General features: G+C 46.5%; 3 protein-coding genes across 3 annotated transcripts; all 3 read right to left on the minus strand.

Moving 5' to 3' along the window:
• Nucleotides 1-188: 188 nt before the first annotated feature.
• On the minus strand, nucleotides 189-6,286 carry LOC310803040 (actin nucleation-promoting factor WAS; the record flags this gene model as incomplete). The annotated part of the gene is made up of 11 exons (XM_083667677.1): nucleotides 189-317; nucleotides 517-607; nucleotides 796-1,022; nucleotides 1,539-1,692; nucleotides 1,895-1,937; nucleotides 2,269-2,389; nucleotides 2,580-2,621; nucleotides 2,824-2,911; nucleotides 3,340-3,426; nucleotides 4,336-4,482; nucleotides 6,188-6,286. 11 exons carry the CDS (start codon nucleotides 6,284-6,286, stop codon nucleotides 214-216), a joined length of 1,203 nt encoding a protein of 400 aa, XP_083523803.1. The 3' UTR covers nucleotides 189-213.
• Nucleotides 6,287-7,100: 814 nt separating this feature from the next.
• On the minus strand, nucleotides 7,101-13,820 carry LOC310803041 (MAP kinase-activated protein kinase 2-like; the record flags this gene model as incomplete). The annotated part of the gene is made up of 11 exons (XM_083667678.1): nucleotides 12,982-13,820; nucleotides 10,684-10,823; nucleotides 10,266-10,330; nucleotides 10,053-10,132; nucleotides 9,591-9,690; nucleotides 9,259-9,334; nucleotides 8,384-8,508; nucleotides 8,011-8,096; nucleotides 7,793-7,873; nucleotides 7,374-7,550; nucleotides 7,101-7,115 (listed from the first exon to the last, which is right to left on the minus strand). Exons 1-11 carry the CDS (start codon nucleotides 13,249-13,251, stop codon nucleotides 7,101-7,103), a joined length of 1,215 nt encoding a protein of 404 aa, XP_083523804.1. The 5' UTR covers nucleotides 13,252-13,820.
• Nucleotides 13,821-14,171: 351 nt separating this feature from the next.
• Nucleotides 14,172-17,690, minus strand: efcab12 (EF-hand calcium binding domain 12; the record flags this gene model as incomplete). The annotated part of the gene is made up of 8 exons (XM_083667681.1): nucleotides 14,172-14,397; nucleotides 14,805-14,912; nucleotides 15,161-15,368; nucleotides 15,614-15,827; nucleotides 16,141-16,280; nucleotides 16,584-16,842; nucleotides 16,925-17,131; nucleotides 17,223-17,690. 8 exons carry the CDS (start codon nucleotides 17,688-17,690, stop codon nucleotides 14,172-14,174), a joined length of 1,830 nt encoding a protein of 609 aa, XP_083523807.1.
• Between the last annotated feature and the right edge of the window lie 1,465 nt (nucleotides 17,691-19,155).

Raw genomic sequence — 19,155 nt, forward strand, 5'->3', positions numbered from 1 at the left:
TTGTTTGAAAACCTCCCATAATCTCAGGTCATGCCCTCGCCCCTCCCCTCCCTCCCACACACACGAACATGCGCGCACGTACACACACAAACCTCTGCTTTGAGTGAAGAGGGCTTTTCATGACACAGCTTTAATTGGCAAGATATTTACTAGCCTTCTTCTGCGAACAAAAGTTTGTGAAGATACATTAAAAAGCAAGTTAAGTTTTGAGGTTCAAAGATCTAAATCGGTGTTTCCAGGTTCTCCACCACTGTGCTGATATTTCAGCCTCACCCCGAGGTCATAAGAATCTTGCTCCAAATGGCCTTCGGTATCACCTGCAGTGGAGTAGATACAGTATATTGATAACAGAGATGAGCTGAGAAGAGTTGTATAACAGGACTGACCTCACTGTCACCTCTGTTACCCCAGGCTGAGCTAACAGGACAGACCAGGCCAGGACAGGACAGGACAGGACAGGTTATGAGAAGAGGGGGACAGGGGAGAGAGGACGGTTGTGAGGTGAGACTAATTCACCTGTATGATGCAGGAGACTGAGACTGTTCCTGAATGCCTCTCTCAATGCTGTCAGGATAAGGTCAGACTCCACAGCTGAAGGTGAGCTCACCTATTACAATAAACACACAAACACACATTTTGATGACTTTATTTGGATTCATAATGAAACATTGAAGTACAAATAATCTTACTCACACACACACACACACACACACACACACACACACACACACACACACACACACACACACACACACACACACACACACACACCATGCCATGTCACAGTCCTGTTACCGGTTTGAAACTGATGCTCTTTTTGACCCTCACAGGTGGAGGGGGAGCTGGTAGAGAGGGAGGTGAGGGGACCCAGGAGGGCAGGGGCCTTGTGTTCAGGCCCTTGGGGACATGCTGGAAGGTAGTAGCACTGCTGGTGAGGGAGGGAATTGGTGGCAAAGGGCCTTTCTTCAGGGCCAGGGAGAGGGACACTGATGCAGACCGAGGTAAGGTCTGAGATGCTGGACCTGTGAGAGACACAGAGGCAAATCTACTGTGTAGCATCACTTTTAACTGTTCAAGACACATTTTGTTGATCTGTGTCTGGCCCTGTATGTATCTATGGTCCCTGTATGTATGTACCGTATATGGTCCCTGTATGTATCTATGGTCCCTGTATGTATGTACCGTATATGGTCCCTGTATGTATCAATGGTCCCTGTATGTATGTACCGTATATGGTCCCTGTATGTATCAATGGTCCCTGTATGTATGTACCGTATATGGTCCCTGTATGTATCAATGGTCCCTGTATGTATGTACCGTATATGGTCCCTGTATGTATCTATGGTCCCTGTATGTATGTACTGTATATGGTCCCTGTATGAATGTATGGTCCCTGTATGAATGTACGTCCCCTGTATGTATGTATATATGCATGTATGTATGAATGTACTGTAGTTTCTTTTAACAGCTGTGTGCCTGAGAGTTGAGAGAAGCCTGGAATGCAAGAACACAGGAGCCCTCCTGGCCAGCAGCCATACCTCTGTTCTTCGTCTCCTTGCGCACCGCCTCCAGTCCCCCATGACCATCAATAATGGAGTGGACGACCTCAGAGGTGTGTCTATCCCTTAGATCCGCCTCGCTCAGGGTCGCCCATCTGAGGAGCTTCTTCAGGGAGGGGTGGAGGTCACCAGACTGCACACAGGGGGGAGACAGTGAACAAGAATGATGATGATAAGTGTGTCATTACAGTGGCATTGTAACATTTTATGTCGGCACGGTGAAATAAGTAGGATTAAGGCAGGTATATATAGATATGTTGTGACAGTGATATGAATTACGCCATGACACTTTGCTACGCCAAGTGATTGATTGTCATTGATGACGCTGTGCTCACACTGAAGCCTTCCTTTGGGTCCCAGTCCACCAGGGGTTTCTGTCTGTGGGGAACAACAGAGACAAGACTAAACCACAGATGCAGTCTTGTCACTTTTCCTTCCGTATCATCACAGTGGAGGCGAGGGGTGGGGGGAGAAATATTAGAGAACGGGCTCATTGGAAAGGATGGAATGGGGTGAGGAATGGTATCAAACACATAGTTTGTTATGCGTTCGATACCGTTCCTCATTCCGTTCGTTCCGTTACAACAAGCCTGTACTACTCCAATGTCTCTCTCCACCAGCCTCCCATGCATCACAGAATGTTCATAGGAATGGTGATAGGTGAGTGTGTCTTAGGCCCAGTGTGTGCGGAATCAGATGTGTTCCTCACTCTGCCGCAGTGGGAGCACTGATCTCAGATTTGGCCGGGTGCTGCTCCTGTGTGCCGTCATGGCCTGCAGAGTCGACCTCACTGTCAGCATGGGTCGTCTGAGTCCACCGACTTGTTCTGTCTGGGAGTGCAAGAGACAGAGGGGGAGAGAGAGAAAGAGAGAGGGGAAAAGGGAGAGAAAGAAAAAAAAAACTGATCCACAAATAGACAGAGTGAGAAAGAGTAAGACAGAGGAATTAGAATGAATGATGGAAGGAGATATGGAGATATAGAAAGAATAGAGGGAGGCAGTGAAGGAGAAGTGGACTGACCTGAGGACTGACCTGAGGACTGACCTGAGGACTGACCTGAGGCTAGCAAGAGAAAGAGCAAACAAATGTTGATATAGATATGATTTGATGGTTGGGGATGAGGGTGTGAGTGCAGGGGGTGTTATGAGGTAATATTTTGAAAAGTTAAGGAAAGAGTGTGTGTGTGTGTGTGTGTGTGTGTGTGTGTGTGTGCGTGCGTGTGCCTGTGCCTGTGCCTGTGCCTGTGCGTGTGTGTTCTCCAAACCTTGGGCTTTTTGGATCCGTCTTTCCATTTCTGTGCGGAACCTCTCTGCCTCTGCCTCGTCTGCAAAGTTCAGACCTGCCTGGCAGTCCTGCACAAACACAGTCAGTGTGTGAGGCTGTTCAGGGCTAAAACATACCCACAACCTGTAGAGGGCCTGTGCTAATATGACCAAAACCTTTTTAGAGACAATACCGAATGCATGTCCCAAAGGCAGACACACCAGTCTAGTACCAGTCCAGTTAACACACAACCTCATTAAGGACACAGGGTTAATAGCAACCTCTACTCTCGTAAGTGGTTACAGGTGTATGTGTTTGTGTGTGTGTGTGTGTGTGTGTGTGTATGGGTGTGGGTGTGGGTGTGGGGGTGTGTGGGTGCGTGTGTGTGTGTGGTCTTCAGAACTATTCTGTGGGTGGTAGTGGTGTTGTTGTTGTGGTCATTATGGTTATGTCAGGGCCAAGGTGTCAGGGTGGAATGTTTCAGAGAGATCCCCTGTGGTGTGGCTCTGTCACCTACGTCTGCCGGGAAGGTATGGAAAAAAGGGCGGGGTGCAGTGTACTCAAATGGACTGTATATCTCCTGTTCCCATAGAACCTTCGCACGCTGGGTATAAGGGGAATAAGAAAGAGAGGAGATTAGAAGTTTTATATTAGTTAGTCATATTCAGTGATAAAACATTGTTTTAAGTGTTTGTGAAGGTGTTGTTGGAGAAAGCATCTAAGGGGCTTTACACTCTACAGGGCCAACCAGAACCATGCTCTGCTGGCTGGGGTATTATCCTTTCACATTGTCCTTTCACATTGTCCTTTCCAGGAGAGTTTCAGCAACTGTGGTGGATGTGTAAGCAGGCTAGGCCAGTACAGCTCAGGTCTGGTAAACTCAGTTCGGCTCCGTTGTGTGAATTAGGGTTTTGAGTCGACAGAAATATGGAAACAAAGGAAACACACCCACCAACACAAAAGCTAAAAAAAAAAAAAAAAAAGTTAAACCATTTAAATTAAAATGCTAAACTGTCCTTAGAACAGTGTTTATGGGTGAATGATCAAGATAAAGGAAAACTCTGACATAAGGAAGCAAATGCAGATGCACACTCACATGCAAGCATGCACGTATACACACACACACACACACACACACACACACACACACACACACACACACACACACACACATACACACACACACTCCTGCTCTATTGGGACTGGATAAACAGGACAACTTAGTATATTGCCAGAGGTCAAAAGGCATTTCCTGCTTGTAAACCAGGGACAAAAGCTCTCATGGAAAAATACTTTATTTATGCACAGTACTGGAAGTCTCTCACTCTAAGAACGTGTTCATAAATAAATAAGCAAGTCTTATCAGCACAAGTTGGAAGACATTCTATGTTTTGTTTGAGAAATAAAGAAAGAGGGATGGGGGATAGAGAGAGATAGAGAGAGAGAGAGAGAGACAACAATAACTCTTCCTCTAGTCTAGCTGTTGTCTCATGTTGGCTGTGCTTCTTCTGACCTTTACACAGTAGAGACGCAGGAAGTAGGAGCACAGTGTGTAGTCTTTGACCAGACACACCACCCCACAGCCCCCACGCTGCCACACCAGCCCCCCCGGCCCTGGCTCGGTGGCCACAAACACCTGGGCTACCGCTGAAGCCACCGCCTGAAACACGCACAACCCGTTAGACACACTATCAGGAACATAGTCACAGGTCATCGATATGGTCTCAGGTGAAATGCTCATGTCACAGAATATAAAAACAGATGCGGAAATCCATGCTATGATAGATGAGAGAGAACATGAAAGAGAACATGTCATTGAAACATGAAAGACCTTTATCATGAATAACGGTTATGAATAACCTTTATCATTGTCTCGTTACATTGCTGTAGCCCTGTATCCCTGTCAGGTTATGTGACGTGAAATGGTGTGATTGCTGGCTTGTGTTGTGGTATCCAAAACAGAGACCTCATGTTAACCATAAACAAATCAGCCCCTCTGTCCTCTGCCCTCACACACAGCCTGTTCCCTTACAAGGTTTTGTTTACCCGTACGATCAAAGGACTGATAACTGGGAAGAATACCTCATCAGGAAAATAAACAGCATCAATATGTCGGATTATTCAAACACAGCCAAAGAACATAGGTACTGAATTAAAGGTGTCTCTCTCCAAATCCCTATTCATCATGTTGATTTTGCCAGATATAGTTGTTGTATATCATATTCCCTCTCCAGTTTATGCTTGTATTTATTTATTATATTTATTATTATTATTTTATTTATTTTTTATTAGCCCAGCCACCTAATTTGTTTTAATGATGTTCCAAACAGTTAATTTTGGCAAGCCTAAGGGTTTGTCTATGTTTCAGGTTAGGCCAAATAATGGCCTCTTTGACTTTCATTGACACCTCTTTGGTCACAATGACAACTCTCTTATGCCAAAACAAATGACAGAACACGTCTGACTAACCAGAAAACCCTGTCAAGCCAGTTGTCCCATTACATTTGGTACCCTAAAATAGGGGGACTATGTATAAAAAGTGTTGTCATTTCTAAATGGTGAAACCAATATTTACACAAATACCATCAAATAAAAGCGAGAATCTCTACTTTAACCTCATGGTAATTGTTTGATTTCAAATCCAATCTTTTGGAGTATAGAGCCAAAAGAACAAAAAATGCCTAACCCTCACCATTTCCTACTGCTTAGCAGGGCAGTATACACAGTATAATATATACAGTGCCTTGGGAAAGTATTCAGACCCCTTCACTTTTTACACATTTTGTTGTGCTATAGACTCAACTTAAAATGGATTAAATTAAAACAATTTGCCATAAAAAACAAAGATATTAATTCCAAAATGACATGAAATATTATCCTTGCATTAAGATGGACTCAATTCAACTCGTGATTTGTTGATGACATTTTTGCATTTTAAGAGTGTCATAGCATTGGGTCTGAATACTGATACATGGAAAACTTGTACATGAGGTATTTCTGTATTTCAATTTTAATAAGGGTACTGAAATTTCAAAAAACGTGTTTTCGCTTTGTCATTCTGGGGTAATTTGATGGCAAATTCTTTTAATTTAATCCATTTTAAATTGAGTCTATAACACAACAAAATGTGTAAAAAGTGAAGGGGTCTGAATACTTTCCCAAGGCACTGTATACAGTGGGGTTGGCTGGCACACAACCACTTGAGGGAAAATAAAACACACCTTATTAACCACCATCAGACGAGAAAGAAATTAAAGTATGAGAAGGTAGAAATGCAAAGAGGGGTTGCAGATAGAGTAAAAGAGGTGTTCAGATGCCTCAGACAATATGCGGGTGAAGTAACACTCAGGGGATATAGACTGTACCTTACACTGGGGTCCGAGTAAAGAGAAGAGCAGGGCATTCTCCCGGGCCGAGAGCAGTTCACTAAACACCCGACATCCACATCCCATATTGCTGGCCATCCCTCGCTCCCTCTTTTCTCCAAGGTCCTACTCTTTCTTTTCAAATGACTACTGTATCTGTCTAGTTCAGTTTATCCTATCTGTCTATGCTCCACACACTCGGTCTACCTGAGCTTGATCGAGCTGAAAAATAAATTCACTGTGTGCAAATTGCTCTTACACTTTTCCAAATGGTACTGTATAACGTACAGTGCTTTCATTTAGTAGGCTACTGCACTTCCTTATGCAAATCTGTGAATATGTATTTATGCATGGTTGTTTGTGCGATGCTGTGCGGCTGAGGCATGTGTTATTAGGGACCCAGCTACAGGTCCCCTTTAATAACGTGTGTGTTTTTTAGTGGAAGACTTGTTTGTCATGACTTAGCATTCAGACACACAGACTGGTGTGTAGTGGAGGTGGGAATTATGACTGGTGTGTAGTGGAGGTTGGAATCATGACTGGTGTGTAGTGGAGGTGGGAATCATGACTGGTGTGTAGTGGAGGTTGGAATCATGACTGGTGTGTAGTGGAGGTTGGAATCATGACTGGTGTGTAGTGGAGGTTGGAATCATGCTCCTGTGATGAGGTAGCCCTGCCTGAGACATATAAACGTAACTGTCGCCCTCAGACCATAAGGATGTCCTCTTAGCCTAATGGTAGACACACTTGGGTCTAATCACATGTGCAACCATATGGACATACAGAACATAGATATAGAGCAAAATAAGGCGACACAAACATCATCAAAACAAACCTTTATTTCATTAAAATAGTACCAGGAAAGAAAAATGACAGCAGTATCTGCAAATGAAAAGCAACAATGTAATTGATCTCATATGTGCTGGTGCTGGAAAGAGTAAAGGATAAGAGGAGACAAACGTCTCTTCTAAGCCTTAGTCTCATGTCATACTGACTGTTGCCAATAGGGGGCAGAGTGCTGCCATCTCATCCTCCAAAGGGTCCCATTACACTCCTCTTGTCCAATATGGTAATAACACTCCCCTCCTTCTCACTGGCTGTTACAAACCGCTCCTCCTCCTCCATCTCCTCCTCCCCCTCCTCCTCCTCCTCCTCCTCCCCCTCCTCCTCCTCCTCCTCCTCCTACATCCCCTCCTCCTCCTCCTCCTCCTCCTTCTCCTCCTCCCTCTCCTTCCTCGGCGGCTCCAGGAGCAGGTCTCTTGCGTCTCTTTTGTAGCAGGGAGTTGTTGGACGTATCCAAGTCTTTGATCATCACCTGGTCATAGTCCACACGCATGGTGGCCAGAGCACTGGTCATCTCCTCCTGTAGCCAGAGCAACAACATGAGGGGAGGTTACTGTATAAATCTAAAACTAATGCTTTACCTCCACCTACTGGCTGTTCAGTGTTACAGCGGAAAGGGAGAATTTTGAAAGGCTGGTCATGATCGTTTTGAAAGCATTGAATATATGATCCTTTCAGCTGCCTGCCATTTTGATTGGTAGGCTACTGTGGTTGGTTGGAAGTCTGTTGTTCTGAGAGAGAACAGTGTTTTACAGCTCTCACCTTGACATCGTCCCACAGCTCTCTCTCCTCCGTCAGAACGCGAGAGGTGTGCAGAGGAGTCGGTGGGACCACCATCGATTGCTGTCATATCAAAACACCATGAGTTAACAAGAGCCAGTGACACCGTGCTCATGCTGTATCCACAAGGCTAACAAGGCTAACGAGGCTAACGCATCCACAAGGCTAACACATCGTTCGCGGTAGATGGAGGTACCTACATTGATCCAGGGGTGGTTCATGAACTGGCCAATGCTCATCCTCTCGTTGGGGTCTGTCTTCAGCAGCTGGTTGATCAACTGTTTGGCTGCACACGGGGAGGTCATGAAAGTGGAGCAAATAAAACCAGAATATCAGACAAACTAGACAGTTTAAAGATGTACATCAAGACCTACCCATCCCTAACCAATGATTTAAAATCGTAAAAAAAAAACTGAAAGACTTGTGTAGTTCAGTGCTACTCAACCCTTATCCTGACCCTAAAAAAAACATCCCTTAAACTGAAACCATACTTGGTCCAGTCCATCAGTCTTCTAAGTCCACTCTATCCCACTCCAACCCAAACCCATGTACAGTAGTAATCAGTGGACAGACCTTCCTCAGACACCTCGGCCCACTCTGGGTTGGGGAACTGATACTGGCCCATCCTGATTCTCTGCTTCATCCCTGGAGAGATGGCCTGGCCTGTGTTGGAGTAGAACGGAGGGAACCCACAAAGCCTGGAGAACACAGCACACATTCATAGAATAGAATAGACTAGACTAGACTAGAATAGACTAGAATAGAATAGAATAGAATAGAATAGAATAGAATAGAATAGAATAGAATAGAATAGAATAGAATAGAACAGAACAGCATAGGATAGGATAGAAATAGGGATTCTTTTTCCAGCCGGAACCAACCTTCTGGACAACACACAGTCACACATACATATACACACGAGGCTAGAGGTAGCATACACACGAGGCTAGAGGTAGCATACACACGAGGCTAGAGGTAGCATACACACGAGGCTAGAGGTAGCATACACACGAGGCTAGAGGTAGCATACACACGAGGCTAGAGGTAGCATACACACGAGGCTAGAGGTAGCATACACACGAGGCTAGAGGAGCACAGGAGTAGCTGCAGTTGCATATGACTATAAAGACGGTGTTACACCAGCTATACACACTCCCATAGGACATTCATCATAACAGTCATTCATACACAAGGAGGAGAAAGGGAGAGAGGGAGGACCGATGGACAATGTTGAGCTGAGAGACTTAAAAAAAGAAAGATAGAGATAAGAAAAGGAAGGAAAGCGAAAGTGAAGCTTGTGATCTGATTCTAACATACTCATACACACACACACACACACACACACACACACACACACACACACACACACACACACACACACACACTCACACACACACACACTCACACACACACACACACACACACACACACACACACTCAGTACTCACAGGATGTACATGATTACGCCCAGAGACCACATGTCACATGACTTGTCATATTTCTCTGGCCCAAGCACCTCAGGGGCTGACAGACAGACAGACAGACAGACAGACAGACAGACAGACAGACATAGACACACATGAGAGAGGCAAAGACACATTTGACAAAAGCATGCCATTATTTCTGTATGTCCGGATTGGTGCAAATATGAGCTTCTTAGCATAAAGAAAAAAGACCTCAGTAAAATTAAGTGTAGACTCATTGGTTATGCACACCCATCCAATGTCAATATTGTGGCAGGAAAATCACCCACCATCGGTGCAAAAGAGGCAACACTCACCGACATAGTACGGGGTGTAACAGGGTGTCTGGAGGGACTTGTGCAAGGTTGTCTCCTTGGCAAAGCCAAAGTCAGTCAACTTCAGCACTGCGTTGCTCTCCTTGGTGGTGTAGAGCAGATTTTCAGGCTGTGGAGTGAGTGTGTGTGTGTGTGTGTGTGTGTGTGTGTGTGTGTGTGTGTGTGTGTGTGTGAGAGAAAGAGAGAGAAAGAAGGGTGTGTGTGTGTGTGAGAGAGAGAGAGAGAGAGGTGTATGTGTGTGTGTGTGTGTGTGTGAGACAAAGAGAGAGAGAAAGAAAGCGAATCAGGTTGAGAAGAGACTCACTCAAGACATCACCACTTCAGCCCCCAGGGTTCAAGTGAAAACCTGTCTTCGCTTCATATCTATCTGAAGCTTTGTATCTGTGAGTGACAGGTGAAAGAACCACATGTCTGTGTGTGACGTCTGTTTGAGAGCTGACCTACCTTCACATCTCTGTGGGCTATATCCATGTGGTGCAGGTATTCGATGGCTGTGCCTATGTCCCTCATGATCTCTGAAACCTCTGGTGGAGAGACATGCCAAAATAGGGATCTGATCAACACAGAGCATACAGCACAGGGCCCGCACTGTAGTATTATAAATCATAGAGCAGCAGTGTGAACAACCATGGACCATTAAACTCCATCATAACTCACCTCTCTCCGTGAAAGCCTGGTCCCCTCGGGCCTGTATACGACTGAAGAGCTCCCCTCCCTCCATGCTGAGAGGCAGAAACAATAAGAGCCACAGATCAGAGGTCTGCAGCGAGACTTCTCAACAAAGCCAGAGATTGCAATTATGTCCTTGCCAACAAGGCTAACATTGTGCTTCGGCAATTACTGGGTAATGAGTTGGGCTCAATCTACAGGGCCAGAACACGATAACCATGAAGGAACAGCAGGGACACATGTTTAGACGCTCCTTTGTAAAGGTTTATAAATGAATTCATAAAACACAGAATGAATGAATGAATCAGGAAAAACAGAGAGGACATATCAAACACATGAGCTCATCTCTGACTCTGACAGGGCCGCAGAGGTGTATTGTGGTCTATGTAGTCCTGGTAGTCCTCACCACTCCATGATGATGAGCAGGCATTTCTTTCCCTGGTGGAAGTTCTCATACAGGCTGAGGATCCGGACGATGTACGGCCCACCGGACACACGCCAATGCAGCTCCACTTCTCGCCGCGCTTTGGGGCTGTCATACAGGATCTGCCCCCCCCACCCCCAAGGAGAAGGGGAGGAGGAGGAGGAAGAGGAAGAGGAAGGAAGGAGAGAGAAAGAGAAAGTACTGCAGATGTGATAATGAAAAGGTTTAGAGAGGCTGTTTACCTCTGATTGAATATGATGATGGATGAGGCTTGCATCTGCACTGAAAATGTGGGAATGTGTTTGTACTTCATGTGTTTGGATATGCTTGTTGCCTGAAGTTTACTAACACTCACGCAGGTTTAAGAATCGATCAAGGACCAAGGGGCTTCAATCAGGTTAAAAGCCCTGGCTGTGATTCATTACAGTCCTACAGCTCTCTTGCTCTCTCTCTCTCTCTCTCTCAGACACACACATACACACACATACACACACCCACACACACACCCACACACACACACACACACACACACACACACACACACACACACACACACACACACACACACACACACACACAGTCACGTCACTGATTCCATCAGCCCAAATCCAATCAGCCATCATTCATATTCATTTGCTTGGCAGGGGTGTCCCTTGGGGGGCTTTTAGAATGAGTACTGCATTCCAGGAGCACATTTACAGCTGTACTGTACCCGTAACCTTGCATGGGGATTGGATAAAGGGGTGGGAGGGATCCCATTACCTACTACACCCACAGCTAGAGAAATGAGCCTCTATCAGGAGGAGGAGGAGGAGGAGGAGGCAGGTTTATAAAGGAGTAACCTAACACCAGGACCTAGCACTGTGCACAACATAAAAACTAGCGGCACAGCACAGCATTACACACAAATACATGTGGGCAAGCTGATCCCACCTCATCACATTTCATTCAGCTCTCTTTGGTCTCACTGGAAAAACAATAGCAATCAACTATTATTCATGATGTGACTGTTCCGATGACAACATGGCCGGTTTCTCTTCCCGTTCGGTTCTGTCTTCACAAGAATCGACTGCCGGCCGCACCGGCTACAGCCGGCTTTTACAGGCTCTGAAGAACACCAACTTAACGCCCATTTGTCAATATTGTTGTTTATTATTCCAGTGGTTGACCTTCAAAGTACAGAATGGAACACTCAACATGTAGTCAGAAGAACATCCTCATACCCTGACAGGACTTGGGGAGATGGAAGACAGATGGGAGCAGACACAGAGTGAGCCATTGTCCAACACAACACGACAATGACCACTGCCACACACAGCAGACCCTCTGAGTCAGACAAGGTCCCAGACAGCGCATCACTGTCTCCAGACGCATCCCCTGTCTGTAGACGATCACTAATAGAGTTAGCTTAAAGATCACTGCTGGCGGTGAGAGAGGGAGAGGGAGAGAGAGAGAGAGAGAGAGAGAGAGAGAGAGAGAGAGAGAGAGAGAGAGAAAGGGGATAGATAGAGATAGATTGAAAAAAGACAGAGAGAAAGAGAGAGATAGATAGAGATAGATAGTGAGAAAGAAAGAGACAAGGGGGGGTTAAGTGAGAGAGACACAGAGAAAGAAAGAGAAAGAGAGAGAGAGAAAAGAAAGAGAGAGAGCGAGAGAGCACTGATCTCTTTATATGATCAGTTCAATACACTTCCTCTTGTTTGTGGATACAGTAGCAGAGAAGGGAAGTGGAAGAAAGTCAGGTGACAATGAACCTCTGCTCACCCCTCACCTACTGTAGTGTATACATAACATTAACCAAATGCTGCAAAACCTATACCTGGTTGTCACTGGCAACATAGATAGAAAAGAAAGAGAGAGAAAGGGAGAGAGAGAGAGTGACAGGTGGGGGGGAGGGAGAGTCATAGAGATAGATAGTGAGAAAGAATGGTTTGGGATGTCACTGGCAACCCGAACCATTGACACCTGAACCAGTGACACTGACACGAGCCCTGTAAGAAGGAATCCCAAACAAAGGAGAGGTCCCACTGGCATCAAACCACATACGAGGGATGAGAGAGACTGAGGAGGAGTAGCGATGAATAATTTATGAATGTTCTCCTCTGTATCAACACCAGTGCAAAGACATCCTCAAGTAGCCCATACGCCTCTATGAGAAAGAAAGGACCACATCTAGCGGCACTTGGCTCTCTCTCTCTCACACACACACACACACACACACACACACACACACACACACACACACACACACACACACACACACACCACACACACAAATACCTTCAGCGCACATTGCTCGCCTGATTTCTTGCAGTAGCATTGCAGAACTTTGCCGTTGATACCCAGTCCCAGTACTTGAGATGTTATTTTGTAGTCTTCAGTGACTGCGTTGCGTTTGAACTCCAGTTTTGGATGAGCGGACAGTTCGAAATGTGTGCTAACGGTGTCACTCCCTGGGCTGATCGAGCCGCTGCCACTCGGCGTCCCCTGGAGCTCAGGGTCGGATTGGTTCGCCGGCTGCATCTCCTCCCCGTTACCATTATGATGCATGGCTCAATATATGTCTCTTGGTGTACAGATGACCTATACACCTCTTCTGAAGGCTGCTGTCTGCGGACACAGACTGTCACCCCGTCCACGCCTCGGCCAATGTCCGGTCAAGGCCCGTTACTTTCCTTTTGACTGACCCGCTCAGTTCTGAAAGCCTGTCATCTTCCTCCGACATAAAATGTTTTCCCAATTCTTGCGCTTCGGATTGTTTTTTTGTTTTTGTTTTTGCTAATCATCTATTAGGCTAATCATGATCATTTGGTCAAAGACCACAGTGAAGAGCGTTGCCACTGGTTGCCTCTTTCGAGGAATCGCTCTCAATTACATTGGCACATTATTCACAAAATAGTTTCCAGCGAACACAACTAGAATAGTGCAGTGAAGCCTTTTGTACACCAAACTAGGCTCATTGTTATAGATTTGTTATCACTTGTTTTCAATACAGTTGAATTATAGCCTACGTCAACATATTATCACAATTGATCATATGAATGCATTAAAGCACATATTACTTATTTACGGATGTCCAGATTCCAAGGATTCAACCAAAACGCGCAAATGTATCCTATAAAACGACTGGCCAAATAAAACTGTGATTGAGTAGTCGGCAGTCCGGTCCCTCTTCTCCGTTATTCTCTTCGCCTGCGCCCTCGGTATACTGTACACCAAACTCTCCAAGTCCCTTACGTCAGCGCAGTGCAGTTCAAGTTCATTTACACTGACGCTTATCTTAAAGGAGCCGCTACACTTAAATACGCGCAATAGCGGTAGAGAAAGTGAGAGCATCAGACACTAAAAAAAGTTTGTTTTGTTTTCAGGGTTAGTCTTTATTACCTTTACAGACAAAATAAACTCAACGACATATAGGTAAGAGCCAAGACACTTGAATTTGACTGAACTTCAACATGGAGTAAAGAGCTCTACAGGATGTAGGCCTTGTGCCCATCGATGTCTCCTGAGGTAGAGTATCCTCTGTCGTTGACGGGCCAGTTTCCTGGACTTGGGGCCGGGGAGCGGACAATGTGCTCAAAGAGGACTCCCTCAGGAGTGATCTCCGTGCTGGGCAGGTACAATCTGACGTGATTATCCTGACCGGGCCAGAATGCATTAGGGTCGGCACGGCGACAGGACGGCTTCATCATGTTCCTGATCCAAACACAAAGCACACATTATGTAGCAGGGGTGATTTGGAATCTCACTCTAGTGATGAGGTATTGTAGCCCTGCCTGAGACATGCAAACTCAAGCGTCGCTCTCAGAACTTGAGGATGTCCTCTCGGCCTCATGGTAGACGCTTGGGTCTGTCACCTGGGAGACCCAGGTTTGACCCAGCCCGTCACAATGACACGTGATGTCATATAAATCTGACACAATCATTACACACAACCATCGACCTGTCGACATATTTCCATAGCAACCACTCTTCCCATAGTGCCCAAGACAGAATGTTGAAAACCACACAACCACAAATCCCAATGTGATGTTGTCGATGTTGCCAAGGCTACTGTCGCTGGCTGCTTGCCATAGTAACAGAGGAGGATGTGACATCGTTACCTGGTCATCTGGGCGTACTCCTCCCTCGTCAGCCAGCACTCTGTTTTATGTCTGACCTTGGCACGATCTGTCGACAACATTATCGCCTTGGGCCCATGCCGCACAGACCTGTGGGAGGGGTACACAGGCCTAGCCAGTGGAGGACGTACACACACACACACACACACACACACACACACACACACACACACACACACACACACACACACACACACACACACACACACACACACACACACATTAGCATACACAGGGGAGAGGGTGTGTTACATTAAAGTAACATACTGTATGTGTGTGTAATAACATGACCTGTATATCTGGAAGTGGATGTGCAGGTGACTGAAGCCACTACTCACGTCTCCTTGCCAACTTGGTGTGGAGCAGCCACTTCCTCCAGGCCAGCCTCCTCCACCTCCTTCTCCTCCCGTGGAGGGCTGCTGCTGCTGTTCAAATTGATCCAGCCCCTGAGACGGCCCCCGCACCCTGGCAGGGGGCTGGACCCCACCTGCCTCAGCACAGGACACTCAAGACCTCCCAGGACATGGTCCCCTGGGTGCAGCAGCACTGAGGAGCAGGACGGACACACACGAACACACACGCACGCACGCACGCACGCACGCACGCATGCACACACACACACACACACACACACGCACACACACGCAATTTGTTTGAATGTGCCAGAGTAACATAATACTGTATACGGTATAGGTCATTGCTTCGGTGTATCTGTGCAGTCCGAGTGTTTATGCATGTGTATAGATGCTGGACTATTTGCACATACTATGTGTACTATGTTTCAGTATCACCTCTCTCCAGAGTGGACTGGTTGACCGTGACCCCCTTGGTATGACACTGGTCCAGTGAGTCCAGGTACTCTCCCAGACACTGCCTCCTGAACTTGTCCACGGCACGGCCCGTGTCCCCGCCCAGAGAGGACGGGTGGGAGTGGGCGTCCTGGGTGGGGTCCCCTATACAGACCGTCCTCATGATGGCCAGCACTTCCTCATCCTGCATACCGTCCTGTAAACAGGGTCAGAGGGCATCAGAGACATTTCTATACTTTCATATCTAGGCTATACATTTCTATACTTTCATATCTAGGCTATACATTTCTATGAAGAAAATGCCCGGGGAGAGATTTTGATCTTCAACTCTTATGGGTGGGAGGAATTCTATCATAGAATTAACATTTATTTCCTTGAGGATGTCCTCTTGGTCGAAATAGTAGATGTTTAGGTCTTCCACATGGGAGAACCATGGGTTTGAACCCCCCCACCCCCCCCCACCCCCCCACCCCCCCCCACCCCCCCCCCCCCCCCATCACTCCCCTCACCGTCCTCCTGGAGCGGCGGTGCTGCTGGATGTGAACCCGCTCTTCCTGATCCTCCAGGGACAGGGGGGTCTTCAGATACAGCTCAGGGCTGGGGTGGGACAGACGGTGGGCACCGCGACTCCCTGCCAGGCCCCTCTTTCCTAACAGGAGAGGAGAGGAGAGGAGAGGAGAGGAGAGGAGAGGAGAGGAGAGGAGAGGAGAGGAGAGGAGAGGAGGGAACAGGAGTGGAAGAGGAAGAGGAGAGGTGGAGAAGTGTAGGTGATGGCTATGTCATTCAAGCACTGCATTTACTCTTCAATTACCATTACCTGACAATAATACACAGCACACAGCTCAATCAGATCATGTGAAGCAACTGACTGGCTTTAATCAAAACCACACAGCAGGTCTCATTCCATAGCAGTTTGGATGAAGATGGCATTTGGGAGTTGAGTTCTTCTTACCTGGGAGGCTGGAGGCACGTTGCTCCTTGCCCCTCACTCTCCTTGTCTCTCCTCTATTCGCCCCCCTCTCCAGGCCACCATCCAGGAACAGGTCCCCTCTCTCTGACATACCCCGGCTGGCCCTCTCTCCTCTCTCTGTCTCCTGACTCCAGGCCGTGATGCCCTCGGCCAGGTCCCTCACTGTCACCTCGTCCCCCTCCCTGCCGCTCAGACTGGACACCAGGTCCTTCAGACGCTCGGGGGCCACCGGGATACCCTCCTGACATGGATGCATGAATGTGAATAAACACATATAGGCTAACTCAGATTTCTGGTGTATCATAAAGAATGTTTAGCACCACCTTCTCAAACACAGCTCGGAGGTCCTCTCTGCTGAATTTCCCCGTGCCCTGCCGGTCCAGCCGCTTGGCGAGCTCACTGGGTCGGAGCTCATAGGTGCGGAGGTACCTTTTCACGTCCTTTACCTCGCGCTGCGAGGATTGTACCAAGCGCGCTCTTGGGACATTTGGCCGCTGCAGAGGACGGGTCGCGTTGGCTCGTGCGCGGGCCTAGAGGGAAATATTAATTTAAGTAAATATGTTTTAATAGGTTGAATAAGTCTAGAACATGCAACATTAGACTAGCTCGATTATAATTTACCTTGGTCTCAGGAGGTGTCATAGAAAAACGCGGGACTGGTGTAGGCGTCCTTTCCGCCTTTTTCTCTCTTTCCAGAACCAACATCTCAAGCTCAGTGACCGTCGGCTTGTTGTTAATCCACTTTGTCAAATCTCCGATATTATCGAAATCTCGACGAAAACACCTCCTTTGGTTAATCCAATCTTGATGATTCGCGACATCAACCCCCGTCATCGATGCCATCGTAGCGCCCCTGTTTCGGTCCCCAGCTCCTGACTCATTGAACGGCAGAGAACTTTTTGTTGGAACTTGGTGTGGAGGTATTTGCCCCGAGTTAAATTTGGGCATCGGTGGCGCGATGATAACCCTATCCCTTGATTTTGCTGGACCGAAAGCTCTCCTTGCCATCTTGTAAAAATATGTCTGGAATAAATCTCTCTTTTGTATTCGCTGCAGTTGCTCCGCTATGCCTATTTCTAAATTATCCATCTTTTCGAGATTAGGTCACAGTAAAAAGTAAGATTTAGGCCAATTGTAAATATGCTTTTTATAATTTGCTTTGGGCATCTCGTTTAGTACTCTGGGCTAGTCTGCTCTCGGTACGTCGACTCGCGCGTGTTTACGCATGGTAACCATGGCACCTGTTGTGGCGTTGAGGCTCGCGGAACAGAGTTCTTGAGTCCAAAGAAGACAATCTTTTTTCACATAAACACTACAACACAAACACTACTTTCTCAATGACTCAATCACATTATTGCGCTTTCCGATTATCATTCACTTCTGTCTGTCAGTCTGAAGAGAGCACCACATATACTCTTGATATAGACAAAGTAAGTGCAGAAATATCAATATCAGACAGACATACAGACATTTCTGTATTTTTTTCGTATGTTATAGGCTAGTCATGAGTGGAAAATCTCGGAGGACAGAAGAGAAGAATGTTCTGTCATTTTAACATTGCTTTTGAAAATATGATTGATTTGTATGCCTATAGTGGGTCCTATAATGAATAATGTAAGCCATGATTTGGAGGAACTAGACTGATGAAAACCTTTACTCATTCTCTTTAAAGAGAGCTGAGCAAGAGGCACTTCTAGGAGAGGACATGGCCAACAAAAAAACTTCTGAACGTAAAATCATCATTATCTCACATCTTTGCAATTTTAATATAGTTTCTAGGTAATTACTGCTACTATAGCTCACCATGAAAGAGTTAAGTGTGACAATGAAACAGCTGTCTATTTCTATAGGTCAGTAACACTGACAAAGTTAGAGACGCCCTTGACACCGTGGAGATGGCGAGGAAGGAGGCAGCTGCCTTCCAGGCTGACGACCAGGAAGAGAAGCCTGCCAGGAAGTCAAGAGTGGGCCGTATGTGGGAGTAGGTGGCCGAACAGAGGAGGCTGGATCAGGAGGAGTGGAAGACAAAAATACAGGAGCATCATCTGGAGTTGAAGAAGGAGAAGGACGAGACCACACAGATGGAGAGAGCCCTGATGGAGGAAATAAATAAGGTTAGAAGAAGAGAGAATGACCTTCTGAGGGAGATGGAGAAAATGAAGCAGCTGCTGAAGCGAGAGAGGGAGAACATCCTGCAGAGGACAGTTGAGCTTGAGGAGGAGAGAGAAATGGTTGAGAAGGGCAAGAAAGTGATTGAGATGGCCTCAGAGAACGTCAACAGTTTAAGAAATGAGCTTCAGCAGAAGATGAAACAGGTGGGGGGAAAAATAGTCGGCAGATAAAGTCCATTAAGATGAAGCGAAGGTTAAGCAGGCTCAAGTACTTGTTGACAGGGACAGCAAGGATGTTGACAAGAGGAAACAGGAGTTTGAGAGGGAAATTGAGGCCTTCCAGATGATGAGAAAAGGGTTGGAGGAGGATAAGGAGGAGGTAGAGAGGGTTACCCAGATGGTCGAGAAGGAAAAGCAAAAGGAGGGCCAGAATAAAATGAAAA

This window comes from Argentina silus, assembly GCF_951799395.1.
Source record: "Argentina silus genome assembly, chromosome: 4".
Taxonomy (NCBI): Eukaryota; Metazoa; Chordata; class Actinopteri; order Argentiniformes; family Argentinidae; genus Argentina; species Argentina silus.